This window comes from Canis lupus, chromosome 7, assembly GCF_003254725.2.
Source record: "Canis lupus dingo isolate Sandy chromosome 7, ASM325472v2, whole genome shotgun sequence".
In the NCBI taxonomy this organism is placed as follows: Eukaryota; Metazoa; Chordata; class Mammalia; order Carnivora; family Canidae; genus Canis; species Canis lupus.
Genome location: NC_064249.1, coordinates 78820139 through 78833514, shown reverse-complemented (window position 1 = coordinate 78833514; position 13376 = coordinate 78820139). Strand labels below are relative to the sequence as shown.

At 48.2% G+C, this 13376-nt stretch overlaps 1 protein-coding gene, 1 long non-coding RNA gene, 2 other non-coding genes and 1 pseudogene across 8 annotated transcripts in view; 4 read left to right on the top strand and 1 right to left on the bottom strand.

The window, feature by feature from the left end:
* Positions 1–8250, bottom strand: part of ACAA2 (acetyl-CoA acyltransferase 2) — a 39237-nt gene extending 30987 nt beyond the window's left edge. The window contains exons 1-2 of one of the 4 annotated variants that reach the window (XM_049112961.1): positions 8098–8250; positions 3791–3961 (exon numbers count right to left, since the gene is read on the bottom strand). In XM_049112961.1, coding sequence (XP_048968918.1) covers positions 3791–3805 — 15 coding nt within the window. In that variant the 5' untranslated portion in view covers positions 3806–3961; positions 8098–8250. Of the gene's footprint in view, positions 1–3790; positions 3962–7893; positions 8061–8097 lie in introns of those variants that run through there. The other 3 variants (XM_035719252.2, XM_025429625.3, XM_049112962.1) reach the window with 3 other exon arrangements.
* On the top strand, positions 416–2731 carry LOC112648668 (AP-2 complex subunit beta-like; annotated as a pseudogene).
* Positions 8251–8388: 138 nt separating the features above from the next.
* LOC118355293 (uncharacterized) lies at positions 8389–12698 on the top strand. Of its 2 annotated transcripts, none has more exons than XR_004817494.2 (2): positions 8389–8596; positions 10982–12698. It is a non-coding gene; the product is annotated as an uncharacterized LOC118355293 (long non-coding RNA). The 2 variants fall into 2 exon arrangements; XR_004817495.2 differs by lacking the exon at positions 8389–8596 and adding an exon at positions 9023–10134.
* Positions 8484–8620, top strand: LOC112648988 (small Cajal body-specific RNA 17). The gene has a single exon (XR_003129423.1). It is a non-coding gene; the product is annotated as a small Cajal body-specific RNA 17 (non-coding RNA).
* LOC112648979 (small Cajal body-specific RNA 18) lies at positions 8670–8752 on the top strand. The gene has a single exon (XR_003129414.1). It is a non-coding gene; the product is annotated as a small Cajal body-specific RNA 18 (non-coding RNA).
* Positions 12699–13376: the final 678 nt, after the last annotated feature.

The window sequence follows — 13376 nt, the reverse complement described above, 5'->3', positions numbered from 1 at the left end:
TTATCAACTGCATAATGGAAAAGCAAAATGTGGTATTCCATCTGATGGGATAGGATTCTGGCATAGAAATGAATGAAGTCTGAGGAAAACGTTACACCACCACTCGGGCGGTGCTCTCTGGCTGTCTCTGCCACCCCTTCCCCTGCCCTGGTGCACATTAAAGATCCAAAACCATGACTGAGTCCAAGAATTTCACAACCAATGAAAAAGGAGCAATCTTTGAACTGAAGGCTGAACTCAACAAGGAAAAGAAAGAAGAGGAAGGAAGGAGGCTGTGAAGAAAGTGTTGCTGCCACAACTGTGGACAAGGATGTCAGCTCTCTCCACGTGTACTGAATTGTATGCAAGCCGACAATCTGGAAGTAAAGAAGCTCATGCATCTTATGTGATGAACTTCACCCCGAGTCAGCCAGACATGGCCGTCACGGCTGTCAACAGCTTTGTGAAGGACTGCGGAGACCCAATCCTCTAATTCAGGCCTTGGCTGTCAGGACTGTGGGGTGCATCCAGGGGGACAAGATTACAGAATATCCCTGTGCGCCCCTCTGCATGTGCTTAAAGGATGAAGATCTCTATGTTCAGAAAACAGCAGCAGTATGTGTGACAAAATTCCGTATTGGGGCACCCAGGTGGCTCAGTGATTGAGCATCTGCCTTCAGCTCAAGGCGCGACCCCGGGGTCCTAGGCTGGAGTTCCGCATTGGACTCCCTGCATGGAGCCTGCTTCTCCCTCTGCCTGTGTCTCTGCCTCTCTCTCTGTGTCTCTCATGAATAAATAAATCAATAATCTTTAAAAAAAGGAATATATTTAAAAAACAAACAAAACTCCGTATCAATGCCCAAATGGTGGGAGAGCAGGGACCGGTGGATTCTCTACAGGATCTTATGGCAGATTCAAATCCAATGGTGGCAAATTGCTGTGGCAGCATTATCTGAAGGATCCCATCTATGATAAATTAGAGGAACTGAACATCATGATCTGTCTGGCATCCAAAAACAACACTACTCAGGTTCTGGCAGAATTAAAGGAATATGCCAGAGGTGGATGTTGACTTTGTTTGCAAATCAACAAAGTGCGTGGGCCACTGGACAGTGTGCCATCAAAGGGGAGCAATCTGCAGAGCACGGGGTCAGCACACTGCTTGATCTCATCCAGACCAAAGTCAATGACATGGTCCAAAAGGCAACTATTGTCATCAGGCACATCTTTTGCCAACACTCCAAGTATGAAAGTATCATTGCCACTCTGAGTGAGGACGTAGACTCCCTAGATGAACCAGATGCTCAAGCAGCTAGGATTTGGACTGCGGGAGAATATGCTGGAGAACAGACAATGCAGATGTGTTATTGGAAAGCCTCCCGCAGGGTCTGCATGATGAAAGCACCCAGGTGCAGCTCACTCCACTTTCTGCCACTGGAAGGCTGTTTCCCAACAAACCACCAGAAACACAGAAGATGGCACAGCAAGTCTTGAGTTTGGCAACACAGGATTATACTAATCCTGACCTTTGAGACCAGGGCTGTATTTATTGGCATCTTCTCTCAAAAAGACCCTGTCATGGGCAAACAAGTAGTCTTGTTTGAGAAGCCACTGATGTCTGAGGAAACAGATTTTATTATGCCAGCGCTGCTGGATGAGCTAATTTGCCACACTGGATCTTGTGCCTTGGTGTACCATAGCCTCCCAATGCTCCTGTGGAAGGAAGTCATGGAATCCATCGCAAACACTTGTCAATACATCACGGGAGTACTGATGCAGATGAGAGCCCTATTGGTACCACCAGTGCCACCAACCTGGAACAGCCTCAGGTTATCCCCCTTCAAGGTGACCTTCTAGACCTTTTAGCATTGACCCTGGTCCCCCAATGTGCTTCAGGTGTCCTCCATACAGATAGGAGGGTGGATCTCTTGGGAGGAGGACTAGATGGTCTGGTGGGGCAGTCATCCCATCATCAGGGCCTCCTTCACCTACTCCTGCTGTGGTCAGCAATGGTCTGAATGACCTGCCAGCATTCTCCACAGAACAGGCAGGGGATCTACTGGATGTGTGGTTCTTAAGGCTGTCTGGCTGCCTGCAGGAAGGAGCAGGCTTGGAGATTTCTGGAACATGTATTCACCACCAAGGGCACACATGTATGGAAATGAACTTCACCAACAAAGCTCAGCAGACATGACAGACTTTGTACTCTAGTCAAACAACAGTGGCTCCGGTTTCATCACCGGAGCATTCCTCTGGCCAACCATACCCCATTGATGCCAAACCAGTGCCCTGATGTCTCCCTGCCTCTGAACACCTTAGGACCATTCAGATGGTCCCCCGAATAACCTGCGGGTGGCTGTGAAAAACAATACTGACGTCTTCTACCTCAACTGCCTCACTCCAGTAAGTGTGTTTTTTGTCAAAGACTCCAGAATGGAGCACCAGGTCTTCCTTGCTACGTGGAAAGATATTCCCAACGAAAATGAACTTTGGTTTCAGATTAAGGAATGTCAATTTAAAGGCTGACACCGTTTCCAGCAAACCGCAAAACAATGTCTATTCTCTTGCCAAGAGGAATATGGAAGGGGAGGACATGCTCTACCAATCCCTGAAGCTCAGCAACGGCATTTGGATGTTGGCTGGGCTACACATCCAGCCAGGAAACCCAAATTATATGCTGTTGCTCCAGTGTAGAGCTCCTGAAGTCTCTCTGTACATCTGTCGGGTCTAGGACAGCACTTTGAAAAGCTAACAGATGGGTCCGGTGGCCTCCAGCCACCCTGTGAAAGGTGCAAGCCAGGAACTCTTAACCAGAAGAAATCATATTGCTGCACAGACTCTGAGCTGGAACACACTGAGGCCACACAGCAGGGTAGGGACTAGTCAGTCTAACCTGTGCTACCATCACAGCAAAACCTGTTGGGATAGTTTTAGCTTCCTGTGAACATGTGTAACCACTGCTTCAATCACCTCCCGCCCCCACGTCCCACTGCTGCTACCTGTCCTTACTTGCAAGCTTCTCCAGTGGGTGCCAATGGCTGCCACTGAGCGTAGTCTGGTATTCTGTAACTGAGAGTTCATTTCAAAAGCAGAAAAGAATGTCAAAGCAAGGAGAAGTGTCACTGAAAGAAAAAAAGACGAAGTCGCCTAGACTCCACCGCCAACAAAACGCGTTCTTAGTGGAAGCCAGCTCTGAGTCAGGGCCCGGGACCAGGGTGGGAACAGCGGCACATCCCTTCGAGCTTTCTGGCTGCCCTCGGAGCTGAGCCCCGGAGGGGCAGCAGCAGCCTCGTCTTCGCCCTCTGAGCCAGCACAATGGCGCCGGGGCCTAGGGCTTGCGCCACGCGGGCCGTCATAGCAAGGCTGGGAGGAGGAGGGAGGAAGAGGCCATGCTCCGAAGGCACGTACAGCTTTCATTATCCGCAAATGATGAGCTGCGTGCAGCGTGGTGGAGCTCGCCGGCTGGCGAAGGCACAAGCCCCGGCAGGGACTGGCCGCGCTCCTGCTGAGGCCTGCCAGGGTCTTCTGCCCTCCTCAGTGGCATAGACAAACCAGCGAGGTGGAGGTACGTCAAGGAAACGAATCTGATCCTAGGAAGTGATGGGCTGAAACCCCAACGGGACGGGTCTATGGCTTCCAGAGTCCGCGTGGCTTTGAATCCTACTCACCACTGCTTCTGGGCCACAGGAGTGTTCAATTCATAAATGCCTTTAACTATGATTAACTAGCTTGCCATTACGACCCATTCAGGAAGTGATTTGTTGAGTAACTATGGAGCAACGGAATGAACACCCCCCCCACACCCCCCTACTAACCTGCATGACATTGCCTACGATGATGCTGTCGATGGCCTCGGGTGACACGCCACCCGCAGACAGGGCAGCCCTGGCGGCCAGTTCCGTCAGGTCAGTAGCCGTGAAGTCCTTCAGGAGCCCGCCGTAGGCTCCGAAGGGCGTCCGCTTGGCGGCAACGATGAACACACCTGTTGTCACCCGGGAGAGACATGTGAGGCCAAGCGGGTCCCTCGGCGTCCCCACGCCTCTGTCACTTATTTTTATGTCAGTATTTTATTTCATTTTTCTTTCCCTTTCCCATGTTTTCTTCCTAATTTCATTATAGCCTGAGTGTGCTCATGGCTTAATATGCTCCTATCCAACCAACTCTTCTGCAAACAGCCATGACAATTTAGAAGAATGACTTACCTGAAGGCCTTAGGGAACGAACAAAACTAGGCAGACATGGAGGAGATATACAAGAAGAAAACTGTACAGGGTAAGCATCCAATTTATTTATAGATTCTGACTTGAAGGCAGGCAATCTGCACCACGGGAATGGGTAGAACTCAGGAACTCATCATAGTCTTACTGGCTTGAAGGATCAGAGAACTGAGCTCATGACCCACTGGTAAATGAGAACGAATCTGGGAAAGGACCACAGGCTGGAGGCCAAATCCTATATATGAAATCTGCCTAAATATCTGGCTGACCCCTTACCCATGCACCTACAAATATCTTGGCTAAGGCTAACAGAACCGAACTTAGATTTGAGCTCTTGCCCTCTACAGGGGAGACAGAGTTTACCACTTGAATTCAGCCAAATTAACCACCTGCAAAAATAAATAGACAACCAAACAATAAATTAACATGTTTCAGAAGAACATAACAGAATTTGGTCCCTACAAGGTTTTTTTTTTTAAAGATTTTATTTATTCATTCATTCATTCATTCATTTATTCATTCACTCATGAGAGACAGAGAGTAGGAGAGAGGCAGAGGCACAGGCAGAAGGAGAAGCAGACTCCATGCAGGGAACCTGATGTGGGACTTGATCTTGGGACTCCAAGATCACTTCCTGGGCCAAAGGCAGGTGTCAAACCGCTGAGCCACCCACGCGTCCCCCCTACAATGTTTCATATGCAATGTCCATGCTACAATCCAAAATGAATGCATATTGAAGAAACAAGAAAATATGATTCATTCTTAAGAGTAAAGACATTCAACAGAGACCAAGCGCAAGACGACTCAAATGTTAGAATTAGCAGGCAAGGATTTTAAAGCACCTACCTATGGTAACTATGTTCAAGGATGTAAAGGAAACATGCTTATAATAAAGGATAAGCCATTTCAGCAAAGAAACAAACTATAAAAAAAAATCAAAATGGAAAAAAAATTTATTTATTTTTTATTTATTTTTTTTTTTAATTTTTATTTATTTATGATAGTCACAGAGAGAAGCAGGCTCCATGCACCGGGAGCCCGATGTGGGATTCGATCCCGGGTCTCCAGGATCGCGCCCTGGGCCAAAGGCAGGCGCCAAACCGCTGCGCCACCCAGGGATCCCGAAAAAAAATTTTAAATGGCAATTCTAAAACTGAAAGATATCTGATGGAAAAAACCCACTGACTGGGCTTAACAGAAGAATGGAAATGAAAGGAGAGTCAGTGACTTTGAACATAAGTCAACAGAAATTTTACAATCCGAAAAGAGTAAAAAAAGAAAACAAAAAACATGGGCAAAACATCGAAGTCTGACAAAGGAACAACGGTGACTCAATAGAGAGAGGGTAGTCTTTTCAGCAAATGACATCCAAATGCAAAAATAAACACATTAATAAAAAAATGAAATCTAGGTTACAGACCTTAAACCTTTCACAATTAACTCAAAATGGACGATAGTTTTAAATGTCAAATGCAAAACTATAAAACTCCTACAAGATAATACAGGATAAAATTTAGGTGACCTTGGGCTTGGTGATAACTTTTTAGATTCAACATCAATAGTCTGATCCATCCATGAAATAAAAATGTGATAATGTGAACATCATTAGAAGGAAAAACTTCTGCTCTGCAAGACACATTAAAGGAAATGAAAAGAACAAGCTACAAAATAAGAGTATTTACAAAACACTTAATTTGATAAAAGCCTGGTGTCCAAAATACACAAATCTTTTTTTTTTCAAAATACACAATCTTAAAATTCAACATTAAGAAAGCCAAAAACCCAGTTAAAATGTCGGTTAAAAACCTTAACAGAAAAACAAAAAAACAAAAAAGAAACAAAAAAACAAAAACAAAAAAACCTTAACAGACATTTCACTGTTAGATGATACAACGATGGGAATAGCGATATAAAAATATATTCAACATCTTAGGTCAACAGCGATATAAAAATATATTCAACATCTTAGGTCACTAGGGACCTAACATTAAAATAACAATGAGAGGCCACCACAGAGCTATTAGGATGGCTAAGATCCAAAACACCAACACTGCCAGATGCTGGTGAGGATGCCAAATAAAAACCGCTTCCGTTGCTGCCAGGAATGTGAAATATGAGCACTCCGAAAGACAGTTTGGCAGTTTCTTAAGAAAGTAAAAACCGGGACACCTGGGTGGCTCAGTTGGTTAAGTGCCTGCCTGCAGCCCAGGTCATGATCCGATCCGGGGGTCCTGGGACTGACTCCTGCATCAGGCTCCCGATCCTGGGGAAGCCTGCTTCACCCTCTCCCTCTGCCACTCCCCCTGCTTGTGGGGTCAAATACATAAACAAAGTCTTTATAAACAGGGGCTCCTCTGGGGGGCTCAGCGTTGAGCAGCTGCCTTTTGCTCAGGGCTGATCCTGGGTCCCCGCATGGGGCTCCCCGCAGGGAACCTGCTTCTCCCTCTGCCTGTGCCTCCACCTCTCTCTGTGTCTCATGAATAAATGAATAAAAATTAAATAAACAAAAACAAAAAAACCTAAAACAAAACCTACTCTACCCACACCATACAGCAATCACCGTTCCTGTGTTGACAGAAAGGAGTTGAAGACTTATGTCGGAGCAAAAACCTGCACGTGAACGTTTATAGCAGCTTTATTCATGACTGCCAAAACTTACAAGCCAAGATGTTGTTTGGTAGGTGAGTGGATGTAGCACATCCCTACAACAGAACATTTTCAGCAATAAAAATAAATGAGCTGTCAAATGATGAAAACACAGGGAGGCAGCTTAACCGCACACGGGTAGGCGAAGGAAGCCAATCCAGAAGGGCTAGAGACTGTGAGTCCAGCTACAGGCTTTGGAAAAGGCCAGACTATGGAGACAGAACCAAGGTCGGGGGCAGCCAAAGGACTTGCAAGGCAGGATGTGACCGCGTGGGAAAAAAAAAATCCCACTAAAGCGAGAGGCATAAAACAACTGCTATCCTATCACACTATTAGGTGAATATTAACTCCTTTAATTAGAGGAACTGCAGACAGCAACCGGGACAAATTAAGGAAAACTGCTGTCTCCGCATTCATTTCAGTTTCCGGATTAATTTGACAGACACTCCCCCAAAAGTCAAATAGGAGAAAAAGAACTGTTCCTCCAGGTAGGGCAACCACCTAATGCACGGTAATAAAAAACTGGGATGGGTCCTTCTGGTTCCTCAAAGTCGAAATTCCATGGACTGTGAGCACCTGTTAGGAGAAGGCGGTTTACCCAAGTTTCTTGTTTTAAGCTAACCCGAGAATTCACGGACTTAGTGACTGCAGCTTCCAGGAAGGGAAAGATCATGGGGCGGGGGGCGGGGGGGTCACTAGGCGGCCGAATCCGGGGGCGGGGGCGGGGGCGGCGGGCTCCCCTTCCTCCCCACCGGCCCTCGGCGCCCCGGACCCTTTCGGAGGCTGGGGGGGGCCCTCGGCCACGCAGCCCTCCGCCCCGGGCGCCGCCCCACTTCGCCCAACAGCTGGGAAAAACCGGGGCGCGGGGCGCGGGCGGCGGCGCGCAGGAGGGTCCGACGGCCTTCAAGGTCGGAAGCAAGCGGGCCTCGGGCTCGACCCTCCGCGGCCAACTGCACCCAAGCCGCCGCGGCCAGTGCCCCGCAAGTACGCGGCCCGACCCGCGCGAGCCCTCGGGGCTGCCCCCGCGCCCCCCGCGCCCCGCGCCGCTCACCTCGGAGCAGGGCCATGGCGATGCCCCCGCTTCCCTCCAGCTCCCGCCGGCCGCGCCCCCGCCGCCGCCTTAGAGAGGCGCCTCGCTCCGCCCCTGCCCTTTCACCCACTTGTCGGCCACCCGCCCCCGCCCCCCCCGCCCCGGCCGCTGGGGTTCGCCGCCCTCCGCCCTCGGCGCCCGCCCCCACTCTGCCCTCGAACCCACCTCTCTGCCCCCCGCCCCCGTCGCCCGTTGGCCGCGTCCCTGGCCTCGGTCACCCCGTGGGCCCAGCACAGCTCGCCGTCCCCGCCCCGGGCACCCCCGCACCCACACGCCCGCTGGGGGCCGGAGCCGGGAGAGGCCGGAGCCGGGAGAGGCCGGGGCGGGGGGGCGCGGGGAGCGCGGCCGGAAGTCGGGGGGAGCGCGGGGAGCGGCCGGAAGTCGGGGGGCGGGGCGCAGAGGGCGGCGCCGCGGGATTGGCTGGGCGCCCGTGCGGGGGCGGGGCGGGGCGGGCGCGGCTGCGCGGAGGGGCGGAGGCCTAGGCTGCGCGGCGGGAGAGGGGCCGGGAGGACCGGGTGGGGGGCGGTGGTCGGGGTTGGAAGCGCGGGAAGCCCCCGAGTCCCCAGTGTAGCCCCCTCGTGAGCTCGCGGTATTTTCCTTATATGATCGAGCTCCGCTCGGCGCCGCTGGGCCGGAGCCCGAGAGGATTATGAAAACGTGTGGGGTGAGGTGGGGCTGGGGACCGGGGCGGGGAGACCGGGCGGTCGGGGAGGCCCCTGCCCTGCAGCGGCGAGCCCGGGTCGATGATGACGTGACCACTGCGCAATCTGAGTTCTAGGAACCAGGTGATGGAGTGGATGCTGAGAGCGGACTGAGACCTCCGGGCGAGCGCGGGGCGGGGCGGGGAGCGGGGGTCCGCAGGGCCCGGGCTCCGGGAGGGCCGGGGTCCTGGGCGCGGGGGTGGGGAGAGCGGGGTGGGTCGCTCCGGGGGGGCCGGGGTCCTGGGGGTGGGGAGAGCGGGGGGGGGGCCGCTCCGGGAGGGTCGGGGTCCTGGGCGCGGGGGTGGGGAGAGCGGGGGGGGGTCGCTCCGGGAGGGTCGGGATCCTGGGGGCGGGGGTGGGGAGAGCGGGGGGGGGTCGCTCCGGGGGGGCCGGGGTCCTGGGCCATGAACACCAACACGTACACCACCGTATTCTACATTCGTTAGCATTTTGCCGTATTTTCTAAGTTACACCTGTCCTAACGTCAATTTTAGTGTTTGTGCTGCCCAATTGAGCACTGCCCTTCTAACATCAAACCACCTTATCTTTTTCTAATGCAGATCTTAAGACCGTAGCCCCCCCCCTTATGGGGGACGGGAGACAGACACGTGGTCCCAGACCCTTAGGGGCAAGCCCTGGGGTGTTTTTCTTGTATGTCCACACCTATGATAAAGTTTATGATAAGGACACAGTAAGATTAACAGGATAATAAGACAATAATATACTGTAATAAAAGTTGTATAAGGGGCGCCTGGGTGGCTCAGTCAGTCAGCCTGCTACTCTCGATTCTGCTCAGGTTGTCAGATGGGGACCCCTGATCAGGCCCACCTGGGAGTGGAACCTGCTTAAATTCTCCCGCTCTGCCCCTAAACCCCTCCTTCACTTGCTCACTTAAAAAAAAACCTGTGGGCGGAAAAAAATCTGTGAATGTGGCCTTTATCTTTCAAAATATACCCAACATTTTTATGAGGGTGTAAGGTGATAAAATGCGTACCTGATGAGGTGAATGCCTGGGCAATGTGACACAGCCTTAGGGCTACTATTGTCCTGACACCGCAGAAGGATCCCTTGTTTCTGGGACCCCGCTTGGCCACAGGTGACCCCAGGTCACTGAAATGGAGGAAAGTGAAATGGTAGATGAAAGGATTAAGTTACACACTTAACTCTGGGCATGCTTGGCTGGGGCTGTGTTGGATGTCAATATTCATTTATGGATTTTCTTAAGGCAAGATTTCCATGTGGTAACTTGTAAATCTTAAATTCGTTGAGTTTCATAAGTGTATACTCTTACACTCTTGTAGCTTATTTTATCAGCAGCTATAAAATCGTAATTAATACATGTCCATCATCACTAAAAATCACTTTATTCCCCGCCCTCCACCTCCCCATCACCCATTGTTTTTCTCACCATCTACTGCAATTTGACCCTCACATTTATTCCTTTTCTCCTTTCTGTGACTTTGAGTGAATGCAGGAAACTGATAGTTGATTTAATACGTAGGTAAGTTCTGAGGGTTATTAACTTTAAAAAAATGTAAACTGGGGCGCCTGGGTGGCTCAGTTAATTAAGCATCTGCCTTTGGCTGAGGTCATGATCCCAGGGTCCTTGCTCAGCAGGGAGCCTGCTTCTCCCTCTCCTGCCTGCAGCTCTGCGTGTGCTCTTGTCAAATAAATAAACCAAATCTTTTTTTTTTTTTTAAGTGAACTACTTTCCCACAAGTGTGTATAGTCAATAGAATTCTGATTGAAATCAAAGCTTCCCACCTACCAGATGATTTTTTTCACCTATATTTTCTGGATGATGAACAGATAATAAAAGCTACCATTTTTTGGATACTGTGTGCCCAGCATGGTGCCAGGCACTTACATACACGGTTTATAATTCTTATACCCAGGTGATATATAAGATGGAATAATATACAATTCATATACATGGGACAAATCCTAACTGAGGGACAGTCTACAACCCCATGAGATGGATGGGTTTTCTTCCCCCGCTCTCCCATTTTATAAATGACAGAGCTTAGGCCCAGAGAAACCAAAGAACTTGCCAAGTTTCTCTAATCTAGAAAATTGCTAAATTAGAATTTTGAGCCCTTGATTCCTAAAAGCCCAAGGCCTGTTGTCTTCAGGACTTACAGGATGGGGAATATAGGAATGGGAGTAGAAAAGCCTACAGGGATCATTAGCTAAGGTACATGTTATGTAAAATGAAGTAAATGTTAAGTGAATCTTCCTTGGAGGAAGAAATAAAAGTACTTGGGAAGAAATCCTGTTAAGGATGATTTTCTATATTTTCCAGCATATGGTGGCTCAGGTTCTGAAGGTTTATTTGCTTTTTTCCGCAGGCGAGGGTGTGTGGGTGAGATAAAGTAGTTTCAGGTGGAGAGGTGAGGCAATGTGTCAGTACTGAATGTTCATCTTTTCTCAACCAGGGTTCCCACAGGAAACAATTTGAGTGAGTATTTTTATCAGTTCTGAGGGTGCAACAGAGCTAGTACCATTCTAGGTATAGGAGTTAAGTTATTTCATTACATATAATGGAAATCTTGGGGCATTTGAACTTGATTTGGGTCTGACAGCTAGTAACTCAGCTTTAGTTTTTTTTTGTTTGGGTTTTTTTTTGCCATGATAGTTCCTGCTTTAAAGGCTTATTTTTCCTTTAGAGCTATTTATCAGTTGGGCTGCTTTTGGCTACAAATTACAGAAGACTTGACTTAAAATGGCTTAAACAGTAAGGTTTTTTATTGTTTCACATAACAAGAAGAGTGTTACCATGTCATGAAGTCCCCAGGCTTCTGGTTGCTATGGCCATAGGCATCATGTCTGCACAAAACCATGTGCAGATTGAGGAAGGTAAAGATTATTGATGTGGTTTAGGGTGATGGGGCGATAGAGTTCGGAGTCCATAGCCAAGAAAGAATTCTTGAGATGTCTTTGGTGCAAAAAGGTGCTTTTATTAGAGTCTGGGGCAGGACCTGTGGGCAGGACAAACTGCACCGGGGTTGGGAGGGATGACTGATTATATAAGATGTTCTGTCCTGTGGAGGGGAGGGCAATGTGGGGGCTCTGGGAAATTGAGTCTATAGGTTTTTGGAGATTGCTTTTTTTCTTGTAAATCATTAAGACAGTTGCCAATTGTTGGAGACTCCAGTCCTGCATGACTATGCTTTCTATCATTTAACCATTTGTTTCTCCCTTTCCTTTGTTCAAGGGCAGCCAGGAGGGCCTGGGGAAATCCCACACGTCCCACCTGCGTGGGGGATTGTTGAGGGCCATCAGCTTGTGCTTGGAGCTCAGCTTGCCTTCTACTCCTTCATCATTTGTTACATTTCTTTATTGAGAAGGAACATCTTTCTCTTCTGTCTCATTGGCCAGAATTGAGATGTATGCCCAGGACCTAGCTGAAAAAGTGGCTGGGAAAAATGTTCTTTTTCAGCTTCTGTCTTGGAAAACAGGCTCTGCCAGTTGGGATGAAAGCGGGATAAAAGGCTGCTGCATAGGTGGCCATCAGTGCCAGCCGCGGTGACTTTTATTAGCAATTACAGACCGTCCTACAGCCTACACCCTCTCATATTGCATACTGACATCTCCACATTGCTTTGATGAGCTTGGGCTTGTCTATCTTAGCTCATGATTGAGAGATCGGAGCTCTGGTATTTTGCACTACCTGTCTGATCAAGAGTTCTGCTTTAGCAGTGTCCTCTCATCAGATGAATGGCACTGTGGAGTTGTCAGGTTTGTTACCAAATTCCATGTTGATACTAATTGAAAATGAGTAGCAAATAGAAAAAAATGCTGCCCTTTGGGTGTAGTGCCTGGCACACAGGAGGTACTCAATAATTATTTGTGGCATTAAGCAATGCTACTCATAAAATTAAAGCCAAAATAGAATTGTTTAGGTTCAAAATATGCATTTTATCTCAGGTTGGCACTCAATGAACTTAAGCCAGTCAACTGTGTTTTGTAATGAAGAAAAGAAAAACCTGAGAAGAGAATGTAAAGTGAATTATACCTAAATGTGAGATACAGGGGTGAAGGAAATAAACAGATCTTTAAAAGTTATGGTGGTTTTCAGACTCTTAACTCCAGGAAACAAACTGAGGATTGTTGGAGGGGAGGTGGGTGAGAGGGTGGGAGGACGGGGTCACTGGGTGGTGGGCACTAAGCAGGGCACTTGATGTCATGAGCACTGGGTGTTATATGCAACTGATGAATCACTAAACTCTACCTCTGAAACTAAAAAAAAAATAAAATCTTACGGTTGAAGCCAAAAAAATTTATATATATATATATATATATATACATATATATATATATTCACACACACATATATATAACATATATCACCCTCTAAACATGCCAAAAAATAAAGTTATGATGGGGTTTTTTCATTAAAACTTTCTAACAGTTCAAATGCAGGGGAAATTCTGTTTAGGGATATAATGTCCTTTCATAAGAGAAGTAAGGTTCTATTGCTATTCATTTTCAATTTGGAAATATTTTCCACATATTTATTAAGATATCATGACTAAGTGTCACAGTTTTCCACTCAGTACCCTGCAAATCACTGGCAGGGAGTCACCCCAGATTTACTAAGTTTTCTCGAATTAGAAATTCATCAAAATGGACATATCCTAAAACTATTTGGTAAAAGGTTTACTTCTATCAAAAAGTGTAAATATACATAAGGACATTTTACATCATCTCAGAGTATCACGAAGAGGAAAATGTACCTTTACA